General features: G+C 47.1%; 1 protein-coding gene across 1 annotated transcript in view; it reads right to left on the bottom strand.

Annotated features, from left to right (window-relative positions):
• The window catches only part of SYP (synaptophysin), a 135,721-nt gene that overhangs the window by 6,288 nt on the left and 117,255 nt on the right, over window positions 1-12,178 (bottom strand). The window contains exon 6 of the mRNA XM_069209308.1: window positions 8,308-8,611. Within this exon, the coding sequence (XP_069065409.1) occupies window positions 8,312-8,611 (300 nt within the window). The 3' untranslated portion in view covers window positions 8,308-8,311. The remainder of the gene's footprint in view (window positions 1-8,307; window positions 8,612-12,178) is intronic.

The following is a 12,178-nucleotide window of genomic DNA, read 5'->3' as shown; positions in this document are numbered from 1 at the left end:
GGCATGGTCAAGCCTTAGAAGGAGGGCATGGTCAAGCCTTAGAAGGAGGGCATGGTCAAGCGGTAGAAGGAGGGCATGATCAAGCTTTAGAAGGAGGGCATGGACAAGCCTTAGAAGGAGGGCATGGTCAAGCCTTAGAAGAAGGGCAGGGACAAGCCTTAGAAGGAGGGCATGGTCAAGCTTTAGAAGAGGGCATGGTCAAGCCTTAGAAGGAGGGCACGGTCAAGCCTTAGAGGGAAAGCATGGTCAAACCTTAGAAGGAGGGCATGGTCAAGAAGTAGAAGAGGGCATTGTCAAGCTTTAGAAGGATGGCATGGACAAGCCTTGGAAGGAGGGCATGATCAAGCCTTAGAAGGAGGGCATGGTCAAGCCTTAGAAGGAGGGTACGATCAAGCCTTAGAAGGAGGGCATGTTCAAGCCTTAGAAGGAGAGCATGGTCAAGCCTTAGAAGGAGGGCATGGTCAATGGTCAAGCCTTAGAAGGAGGGCATGGACAAGCCTTAGAAGGAGGGCATGGTCAAGCCTTAGAAGGAGGGCATGGTCAAGCCTTAGAAGGAGGGCATGGCCAAGCCTTCGAAGGAGGGCATGTTCAAGCCTTAGAAGGAGAGCATGGTCAAGCCTTAGAAGGAGGGCATGGTCAATGGTCAAGCCTTAGAAGGAGGGCATGGACAAGCCTTAGAAGGAGGGCATGGTCAAGCCTTAGAAGGAGGGCATGGTCAAGCCTTAGAAGGAGGGCATGGTCAAGCCTTAGAAGGAGGGCATGGCCAAGCCTTAGAAGGAGGGCATGTTCAAGCCTTAGAAGGAGAGCATGGTCAAGCCTTAGAAGGAGGGCATGGTCAATGGTCAAGCCTTAGAAGGAGGGCAGGGACAAGCCTTAGAAGGAGGGCATGGTCAAGCCTTAGAAGGAGGGCATGGTCAAGCCTTAGAAGGAGGGCATGGTCAAGCCTTAGAAGGAGGGCATGGTCAAGCGGTAGAAGGAGGGCATGATCAAGCTTTAGAAGGAGGGCATGGACAAGCCTTAGAAGGAGGGCATGGTCAAGCCTTAGAAGGAGGGCAGGGACAAGCCTTAGAAGGAGGGCATGGTCAAGCTTTAGAAGAGGGCATGGTCAAGCCTTAGAAGGAGGGCACGGTCAAGCCTTAGAGGGAAAGCATAGTCAAACCTTAGAAGGAGGGCATGGTCAAGAAGTAGAAGAGGGCATGGTCAAGCTTTAGAAGGATGGCATGGACAAGCCTTGGAAGGAGGGCATGATCAAGCCTTAGAAGGAGGGCATGGTCAAGCCTTAGAAGGAGGGTACGATCAAGCCTTAGAAGGAGGGCATGGTCAAGCCGTAGAAGGAGGGCATGTTCAAGCCTTAGAAGGAGGGCATGTTCAAGCCTTAGAAGGAGGGCATGGCCAAGCCTTAGAAGGAGGGCATGGCCAAGCCTTAGAAGGGAGATGTTCAAGCCTTAGAAGGAGGGCATGGTCAAGCCTTGGAAGGGAGGTGGTCAAGCTTTAGAAGGAGGGCATTGTCAATTTTTGAAGGAGGGCATGGTCTAGCCTTAGAAGGAGGGCATGGTCAAGCCTTGGAAGGGAGGTGGTCAAGCCTTAGAAGGAGGGCATGGTCAATGGTCAAGCCTTAGAAGGAGGGCATGGCCAAGCCTTAGAAGGAGGGCATGGTCTAGCCTTAAAAGGAGGGCACGGTCAAGCCTTAGAAGGAGGGCAAGGTCAAGCCTTAGAAGGAGAGCATGGTCAAGCCTTAGAAGGAGGGCATGGACAAGCCTTAGAAGGAGGGCATGATCAAGCCTTAGAAGGAGGGCATGGTTAAGGCTTAGAAGGAGGGCATGGTCAATGGCCAAGCCTTAGAAGGGGGGCATGGTCAAGCCTTAGAAGGAGGACATGGTCTAGCCTTAGAAGGAGGGCATGGTCAATGGTCAAGCCTTAGAAGGAGGGCATGGTCAAGCCTTAGAAGGAGGGCATGGTCAAGCCTTGGAAGGAGGGCATGGCCAAGCCTTGGAAGGAGGGCATGGTCAAGCCTTGGAAGGAGGGCCAAGTCAAGCCTTAGAAGGAGGGCATGGTCTAGCCTTGGAAGGAGGGCATTGCCAAGCCTTGAAAGGAGGGCACAGTCAAGCCTTAGAAGGAGGGCATGGTCTAGCCTTGGAAGGAGGGCATGGCCAAGCCTTAGAAGGAGGGCATGGTCTAGCCTTAGAAGGAGGGCACAGCCAAGCCTTGGATGGAGGGCACAGTCAAGCCTTAGAAGGAGGGCATGGTCTAGCCTTGGAAGGAGGGCATGGCCAAGCCTTAGAAGGAGGGCATGGTCAATGTTCAAGACTTGGAAGGAGGGCACAGTCAAGCCTTAGAAGGAGGGCACGGTCTAGCCTTAGAACAAGCCCTTTCCAAGGTGGCGGTCGGTCCATTGTGTGTTGTCAGAGAATCCCAATGCCAGATGAGATAAGGCCTTTTTCCTGTGATGTCAGTTCCTCTTAGACCATATATAAGGAGTCAGTCCTAAGTGAAGCTCACAACCCAACTGATTTGTTCCCTCAATAGTCCTGTTATTATAAGGCCCTTTCTGCTGTTTGTGTCCGTGAGGTTTGGTTCATGCAGGGGAATGCTCAACAGCGCCCTTCTCCTGATGTTGTCCTTGCTCCTTTCTCCTACCCGTTCATCAGGAGGAGTTTGGTGTTTGCCATTTCCCTTGATTTATGTCAATCGACTCCAATCAAAACTCAAATGATTGCCCATGGGTTTTGAACTCCCTTAAGGAGAGACTCAGCAACTTTCATGTGTACTAACCTGTGCGGGTGGTACCTTGGGTACTGGGAGGAGTCACTCTTTCTTTGAGGAGTCTATGAGGGGACCCCGAGACAGTTCAAGCATGCAGTTCTTCACACACTCCCTGGCTTGCTGATCATTTGTCTAGCTTTCTGTTCCTTACAGTTCTGGGGTTATCAGTATTCGGTCTTACGGCTGGACATAATCCCCAAATACAGGTTCCCTAGTTCTGATCATGTGTGTCCAAAGAATATCCAACCACTCACAAAATTTACTGCAAGAGGCCAGCGCCATGGTCAGACCCTTCAGGTTTTGGTCCCTGGGAGATTTCCTTTGGACACAAGCCAAAGAAGCCAGCGACTGTAGTCCCTGTATCACATCTGCTTTTGAGAGCACTTGAAATAGTAACTGGCGTCTCTCTACACTGCATGCCATGCCACAGGCACTGCCTACCCTAACATGTACCGGGAGCCCTGATTAAATAGATATCAAGACCCTGGGCCACTATACTCCTTGCACTCTCAACACGTCACCTGTTATCATGGATGGGAGTCCTGCTTCTTGTGTGGATGGTGAGTTCTTAGGCAACTGTTGAGACGGAAAGTCTCCTTCATGGCTCTGGAGAGCGTGATCCCTTGCTCTCTGTCGGTCTCTTGGCAAGTCGCTGTAAAACTGCTGTGGTGTTTCTTGATAATCATCAAGCCCATTTCTGGATTGGAGGGTCTGTGTGCTCACTGTAAGCTAAGCTGAAATCTTTCTTGCTGGGCATTCCAAACCCCCAAGCCCCTCTCTAGTACCTAGTTCATAGGCCTTGTAACCCAGAGAAGTAACCTGCTGTTACTAGTGTTTAGCGACACTTTCCCTTGGCTGGGGTGACCTCCCATTCCCTGGGCGATGGTCATCTCTTGTAACCACAGCTCATTCTTCTGGGGTTAATTGACAGTGCTCTCTTGGGACAGCAAAAAACAAAAAGAACAGATGATGGACGGAATGCAGAACAAATCAAACACTTAACCCCTAGTTACAAATTTGGGTTTAATCCATTGTTTTTCTGCTCACCAGGCTACCCCAGTTTGGACCCAGCAATATGCGGATCATTCGACTCTGCTCCCCGTGGGAACAGTGCAGCCTGAAATGCCAGGCCAGTTCCCCGTGGTCTAGAAAACAAGCATCCTGGGGCTGGTAGTACTCATGCGTCCCTACGGCCATTACTGGATATTTAGGGGCATATTTATACTCTGTTTGCGCCGGAATTGCGTCGTTGTTTTTGACGCAATTCCGACGCAAAACTAACTCCATATTTATATTTTGGCGTTAGACGCGTCTAGCGCCAAAGTCCATGGAGTTTGCGTCATTTTTTAGCGTGGACACCTACTTTGCGTTAATGATATGCAAGGTAGGCGTTCCCGTCTAAAAAATTGACTCCGAGGCATGTGAGCCGTATTTACACTCCCGGGCAAAACTCACGCCCGGGAGTGGGCGGGTAAAAAAAAATGACATCCAGCCGCTTTTGCGTCGTTTTTTAGCGCCTTGTCAGGGCAGGCGTTAAGGGACCTGTGGGCTTGGAAGGAGCCCAGAGGTACCCTCCCATGCCCCCAGGGACCCCCCCTGTCACCCTTGCCCACCCCAGGAGGACGCCTAAGGATGGAGGGACCCATCCCAGGGAACATAAGGTAAGTTCAGGCAAGTAAGTTTTTTTTTTGTGTGGCTTAAGGGGGCCTGATTTGTGCCCCCCTACATGCCACTATGCCCAATGACCATGCCCAGGGGACAGAAGTCCCCTGGGCATGGCCATTGGGCAAGGGGGCATGACTCCTGTCTTTGCTAAGACAGGAGTCATTTCAATGGGGGTTGGAAGTCGAAAAAAATGGCACAAATCGGGTTGAGGCGAAAAATTTGCCTCAGCCTGACTTGCCCCATTTTTTGGCGCCCAAGCTCCATATTCCCCTACGCCGGCGCTGCCTGGTGTACGTAATTTTTTTTCACGCACACCAGGCAGCGCCGGCGGCTAACGCCGGCTAACGTCATTGAATAAATACGGCGCCCGCATGGTGCTTCAGAATGGCGTTAGCCGGCGCTAATTTTTTTGACGCAAAACTGCGTTAACGCAGTTTTGCGTCAAAAAGTATAAATATGGCCCTTAGCCCGGAGATGAGGTTTCCTGCTTCTCAAACTACTGCTCAAGTTGAAGCCATGCCAGTTTGTGTTTACTTTTTCCCCCGAGGTGACTTTTTTCATATTGTTTTATAAACATTCCTATTCTGCAGAAAGATTTATGTGGAATAAATTAAACCATGTTAAGATAGTTGCTAAGTAACATATGTTTATTTAGACCTAATATTATGTCAGAGTCAAGCTGTTGGACACTTATTTTTCTTCTTTGGATTTATTTGTGAGACATTCTTTTTTGTCCAGGAATTAACTCTTTATCAAACTATTTGAACATTTTGTCTGTTCCTGTTGCCACTCCTGCTTAGCATGTTTACATCATAGATCGAGAACCAGGGACATAAGTACATCATCACTCAAACAGCTATGTTTGTTTGTCTTTTCCAGGTGCTAACTGTCAGAGATCATCACTGAGCTATTACAGAGACTCTGACATGTTCACGTTTAGCATTACCTCGTTTCTGAAGAATATATATATATTTTTTTAAGTAAAATAAAATGTTCATCACTGTGAGTGGCGTTGTAGTGAATCCTATTTAGTTTTTACTGGGACTCAGGAGGTTAGCACAGCCCTCTGGCTTGCAGGCCTGTGCCCGTCCCTGGTTACTTTTAACCTACTTAGCTTGTTCTGTTTTAGTCCATTTATTTCATTATTTCTTCTAAGATGGCTGCCATTGTTTATAGTTATAAAATGTTTGATTTGCGTTATCAGTGCCACTCTGAGAAGACGTCACTATCAGCGTCAAAGACAAGTGATGTACGTAGGTATTCACATCATGCCCCTTTCTCACTCACGTGTGATGGGAACATAATGTACACTTGTTGGGGATTGTTTACATACTTGCCGCAACAAGTCCGCCTCCTTATCAATTGTTTGGGAACATACCTGCGTCAGGGGTCCTACAAGATTTGGATAAATACATCTCACGCAGACAAGGTTATAAGAGGGATTCCTTCCAGATGCCATCAACGCCATCGATGCTGCATGTCACCTTGCTGCAGAGCTCAGCCTCCGTGTCACCACGCAGCCTGACTTAGAGGCCTCATTCCAAGATATCGAGGGGTGGGGTGCTTCTCATGGACCTGGTACTGGCAGATTAGGTATAGCACTCATATCTCTCTTAAGGTTACGGATTAGGTTCCCTATGCTAGGGGTTTTGCATTTCATGTTTACTGCAAGATAGTGGGGAGATATGACTCTCATCTTCACAATTATGCTTCTTTTATTGTTCATTGTGCTAATCATTGCAGCTCATGCATTTTACCGTATATTGCAGCCCTTTCAATAAACATTCTGAAAACCCTCCTGCATCTCCTGCATCGCCTGTGTGTCACTGAGACTTCTTACTAACATGGGAAAAGGGGTAACTTATGTTCCACCACAACTCCCCTGAGATGTTGCAATCTTGACTCCATGCATAAAGGCTGCCACAAATCACCTTTTACAGTTTGGGTTTCTGGTTAGGTGCTGCTTGTGAGCCGGGAGGGTTGGGGGCAACAGTTGCCACTTGTAGGAATGACTCAGTCACCTGCAAGCAAAAGTGCTGTCATACTTAAACCAGCAGCGTCGCCTAGGAGCAAGAGTCCAACTACAATAGGGTGGGGTTGGGCACATGGCCTGGCTACAGGCCAGGCCCTGCGCCCTGTCCCAGACAGACACCCAGCCCCCTTTATTTATTTATTAATTTGTTTATTTAAAGTGCTGCAGATCCGCATATCCACCACGATTCTCCAGGGGGCCACGCTGGACGTCGTGGCAAATCCATGAAACTGCAATTAATTTTTTTACATTTTTGAACCATGCAAGGAGGGTCTGTCTGAACCCTCCATACCCCACATGCCCCGGGGTCAGGGTACACCTACGCTTCTTCCTAACATTTTCTATTTAATTTTCCAGGACTCTGGAACCGAGTCCCCAAACCTAAGATGGCAGCAACAACATCTTCTTCAGGTTGCAGTCAGCCAATGGGATCCTATGGTTGGCTTCGCGGATCCACCATGATTGGTTGTGGTCAACCAATCAGAATGTGTCTGTATCCATAGATCTACCACCAAGGATCCTCGTTCCTAGATATGCATACATTTTAAAACTTAATTTCTCAAAAACTTCTGAACATATTTTCAACAAATCACACAAAGTATGCTTTCTGGACCAAGGTTTTGGTGTAATTCTATTCAGCGTTTTGGCAGTAGTTTTATTTAATTTTCCTATGGGAAATTGCTTGGAGAAAATGCGTTTTGGAACCCCCACTTTTTTCTTGCCCCCATTTGATGGATCACCCCAAAACTTTCCAGGAAGGAGCGGAGATGAATGAGACTTTTTAGAGAGTTTGATGAAGATTCATCAAACAGAGCCGAAGGTATTAAAAAAAAAAATTCCCATGGAAACGTGGTCCTGGCCTACTATTCAGGTTGCTTATGTTCTCTTAGTGTAGTCGGTGCAGGCCACAGTCAGAACCACATCAGAATGTGCTACTCTGCCAGCTTTATGTTTTTCTTCCCAACCTCCCTTCCCCTGGGTGTCCTCTGGTTCATCTGTGCACTTCAGTGAACTGTAGGAGGTCCAGGCAGGAGAATAGAGGCATTCACAATACTCCAGGAAACTCTGCAAAAGCACACATGTGGCTTCCATGACAATGTTTTGTTTAATGTTTCACTCAACTTCTGAGAAGAGCCAAACACCAGGGAGGTTAAGGCACAGAGACGCCCCCTGGGGACTACCATTCTCCCTGCCAGATAAGGCAATAAGGTCCGGACTTGAGAAGGTGTTTCTTGGACTGATTGTGCTTGAAAGGGAATTTGCAGTTGGTGGGAGGAGCCCAGTCCCAGTCACCAAAGACGAAGGGCCCTGCAGCAGACCAGCAAGAAATCAGGTGTCTGCACGGGCTGGTGGAAGGCGGCCTTGGAAGGGAACCACTTGGGGCACAAGGGGACTCCAAGCAGCTGCTTAAGGCAAGGACTTGGACCGCATGTTCATCTGAAGGGACACAAGAGAAGGTGCTGACCATCTGGGCTACCTAATGTCCTGTCAGCCTTGCCGTGGTGGGTTCCATGGTTCTAAAGGAGTCTGGGAAACTTTGGGTTTAGTAGGGCCGGAAAGCCACCGTCTTACCATAAAGGGCCCCTTAAGACTGGGTAGCATGCTACCCCACAGGTTGTAAGAAAGGGTGACAAGTTGAAATGCTGGTTGTAAGACAATCTGCTTCTTGAACAGGTTTCATCACTGAAGTTTGTAAGTAATAACTGTTAACCAGTACAAGAAGCTCCTTGGGTAGGGTCTGCTGACACTTAGCCCCGCTTGTAGGCAGGCGTGAGCGAAGCACTGAGGTACACTCAGGAGTATGATGGCCTCCCCTTGGTCACAGCATGCCCTGCTGCCCAACTTACCATGTTACATCTGATTGGAGAAGGAAGTAGGGGCCCCCTGGCCGTAGCCCCCCTGCTGCCCGTAGGCTGGCTGGGTGTACTCTGCAGGCTGGCTGTACTCTGGCTGGTAGCCCCCCTGCTGTGCATATGGCTCCTGGGGGGCGTAGCCGGGACCCTGGTTGTAGGATTGGCTGTAGGCATCAGGGGCGGGCTGCTTCTCCTGTGCTGGGGGGGCCGCCTTCATGAAGGGGGCGCTCCAGCCCGTCTCCTTAAACACAAACCAGATATTTCCAACCCATAGAATGAGGTTCAGGAACCCGAAGACCTGTAAGGAGAAAAGAGTGAAACATGAACAGAGAATGCACGCAGGGTAACTGAGAATACAGAGTGCAGTGAAGGGTAACATATAATACAGAGTGCAGTGAAGGGTAACATAAAATACAGAGTGCAGTGAAGGGTAACATAAAATACAGAGTGCAGTGCGGGTGGAGGACAGATCTTTGTAGGGAAATTATAACTGTAAGGAGGGTCCCTTGGGTTGGCACATCAATCAAGACATCTCCAGGGATTGTATAATCATAAACCTCAGGAGACCATGTATAGCTAATACCTTGCATCATAATCTTCTGATTTCAATGAAAACCTTAGGATCTATCAGAGTACAACGGCTAACAGAATTTATTAGCACTTTCCAACACGCCCACCCCCCCAGTCTACTCGTTTCAGATAAACAGAACCTCTGTTACCCACGCGAGTCCAGGTCTCCTGATACCCTCCTGCCGCTCTCCAATAGTTCTGAGCCTCTGAATCCTCTGGAACAATTGGACTGACCATTAGTAACTGAGCCCCCTCCAGAAGAAAACCCAAAGACAAATATATCATATCTGGCTCATTTGCCTTCTAGTGGAGAACTCAATACAGCTGATGTGGCAGCTTTGGGATAATTTCTTGGAATGTGGCAGGACTAAGATCCAAACTGGAGAATCCAGACTTGTTAAACATCGTGACTCAATATACTTATATCTGTTGTCAAGGAACATGGCTCATAGACCCCCCATATATTAATGGCTATACCACCTATAGCGCGCCTGCAATTAAGTCTTCTGCGGGTAGGGCTAAGGGAGGCCTGGCCAGCTGTATATCAGTATTGGTAAAGGGGTTGGATGTGTGTGTTATGGACGCAACCCCACATTATTTGGTCCTCTCCCTTAAATTAACAAGCAGTATGATGTGCTGTTGATTATTTACTATAACAATGTTTTTGACGCTTCAGATACTAGTGTGATTGATAATCTTGAGGATGTGGTGCATAAGGCACTGAAAGTGAGTAAGAGGGACCTTAGGATAATTTGGGCTGGGGATTTTAACGTTCATCTTTGTGAATCAGAGCTCTTAGATTGCTGTGGGCTCCTTGATGAATATGATTGCCCTGTGCAGCATTTCAAACATTCCCCTTATGGAAATGCACTTAATCGTATGATGGCTGCTAATTTTTTGCTCTTCCCGACACCAGTGGTCGAGGGGATTCCCACGTTCATAAGGGGAGACGTCCATACTACAATTGATTTTATTGTTTATTCTAGAGAACTTATCCCCTTCGGAGGGGAGTTTAGGGTGATGTTAACTTGTATCAGTGATCACAAACCCTTAATTCTAGAAACAAGATTGGGTTCAGGAAAGGATTTAAGGGTAGCGGAATGACTGCCTGCTACGCAGATCTTTGTGCAGAAAGGTCTGGCTATTAGATGGGGAAAAGTTGATAAGTCTATTTTTTTCAGAGACCTAATGCTGTATAAAGGGGAAGAGGTCATGATTGCTCCGGGGGAAGGTATGCCCCCATATAAAATTGTTGAGGCTTTTTCTGCCCTAACAAGGTATATGGCTGACAATTTGCAACACTCTAGCTCCAGTAAAGATAGAGGACCTCGTTGGTTCAATCATGCATGTACCTCATCCCTTAAAGACCTAACGAAAATAACCAACATCTTCCCCCAAAATCGACACGCTATCAAGGCAGCAAGAAAGACGTAAGGATGCACTCGCTGCCCGGAAGATCGAACTGAGGGAGAATGCTTGGGATAAGCTAATTAAAGCAAGCAAAGAAAAAGACACAAAGGGCTTTTGGCAAGTGGTTAATTCTTCCCCATTAAATGACAAGGATAAAATCGCAATTAACACTGTTATACCAGCCCAAATATGGGTGGACCACTTCTCTAAAATTTTTATTACAGAGAATAGTGTCTCCAAGGATGAAATGAATTGTTTTATGGCGATAAGAAACCCTTTGGTAGGTGCAGCTTTTTGTAATACAATATATGTAGCCGGTGTCATACAGGCAATCCAAGACTGTCCCTTGGACAAAGCTCCAGGCCCTGATGGGATCCCAGCTGATCTATATAAAGTGATCCCAGAACTCTGGGGACCATTGCTTACCAACGTTTTAAGATCTGCTATGGTAGGCCCCGTAGTAGATACTTGGAGAGAGGCAATTATTGTACCCATCTTTAAGAAGGGGGATAGGGCCGATCCACAATGTTACCGCCCAATCTCCCTCTTAGACAGCTCAGTGAAGATATTAGTGATTCCAAACAAGTTAGAAAATGGGGCAATGAAGACTAACTGTTTGTCAAAGGTGCAGTATGGGTTCCACCCATGGTTGGGTGCAGTCGAACAAACTCTTAACTTGACCCTGATAGTACAGAAATATACTGAGGCTAAAAAAGGCTGTGTACATCTAGCTTTTATGGACCTGTCCTGTGCCTTTGACACAGTTGACAGAGTGAAATTGTGGACTGTCATGCTAAATATGGGGGTGGACAAAGATATAATTGTCCTACTTAGCAGGCTTCATGCTTGCACCTCAGCACGAGTCCGTTTCTCCCAGGAGGGAGATTTAACAGATAGATTTACCTCCCTGAAAGGGGTGAGACAGGGATGTGTGTTGGCCCCTTTTCTCTTACTTTGCTCCATAAATGGTCTGGAAAACATTTTATGTGTAATGGGGAAGGACTTACCACTCATTAACAATTCCCCTATCCCTGTTCTCATTTACGCGGATGACACTGTACTCATTTCAAGGGCAGCAAACGGTCTTCAAATCTTATTAAATGCTTTTAACACGTTTATGGGAAACCTCGGTCTTTAAAGTAACAGAAGAAAGTCATTTGTCATGAAGAGTGCCCATAATTAGCCAAAAGTAAAGAAATTGGTCTGGAAGGTGTAGAAATACTTAAGGTTTCAAATGTTACCTATTTGGGGAATCCCATTGACATAGATTTTAACTGGAACTTTTTAATAAGTGTTCATATAATGCAATTTCAAAGAGCCGTTGATGCTCTTTTTAGATTCTCTAAAAAGCTGGGGTATAAAACCAGCTAAAGAGATGTTGACTATTTTTACAAGTAAATACTCTTCTATTGCAACATTTGGAGCAGGAGTTTGGGGCCATGCGGACTAGTTTTTAAGAAGGTTATCAGCAGTCCAACAATCTACCTCCGTAACGTTTTGTCATAAAGAAGTAGGCTTGAGGGACATATCTGATTATATAAAACTCCAACCAGTATTGCTATGGTTACAAATGTGGACAAATCCTGAAGCCCATCTCTCCAGATTGGTGATCCAGGACTGTCTTTCATTATCACGATCGATGGACGTACCTCGGCTCAGATATGTACACGCTACTTTATCTCGTCTTGAGGCAGGGCAATATTTTCTTGCCCCAAACTCTTGAGCGGGACAGGACATTAACAGGTTTAAGAAGATATACTGCTATTCTATACATGATCTAAAATCAAATGTGGCCATAGCTAGGGATCAGGAGAGGGTGTTGCCACAGCAACTACACCCTATGTTATACTTGGACATCATTACCTCCGAACAACATAGATTTTTA

Source organism: Pleurodeles waltl, chromosome 10, assembly GCF_031143425.1.
Source record: "Pleurodeles waltl isolate 20211129_DDA chromosome 10, aPleWal1.hap1.20221129, whole genome shotgun sequence".
NCBI classification, from domain to species: domain Eukaryota; kingdom Metazoa; phylum Chordata; class Amphibia; order Caudata; family Salamandridae; genus Pleurodeles; species Pleurodeles waltl.
Note: the sequence above shows the minus strand (reverse complement) of the source record. Positions and strands in the feature narration are given on the sequence as shown.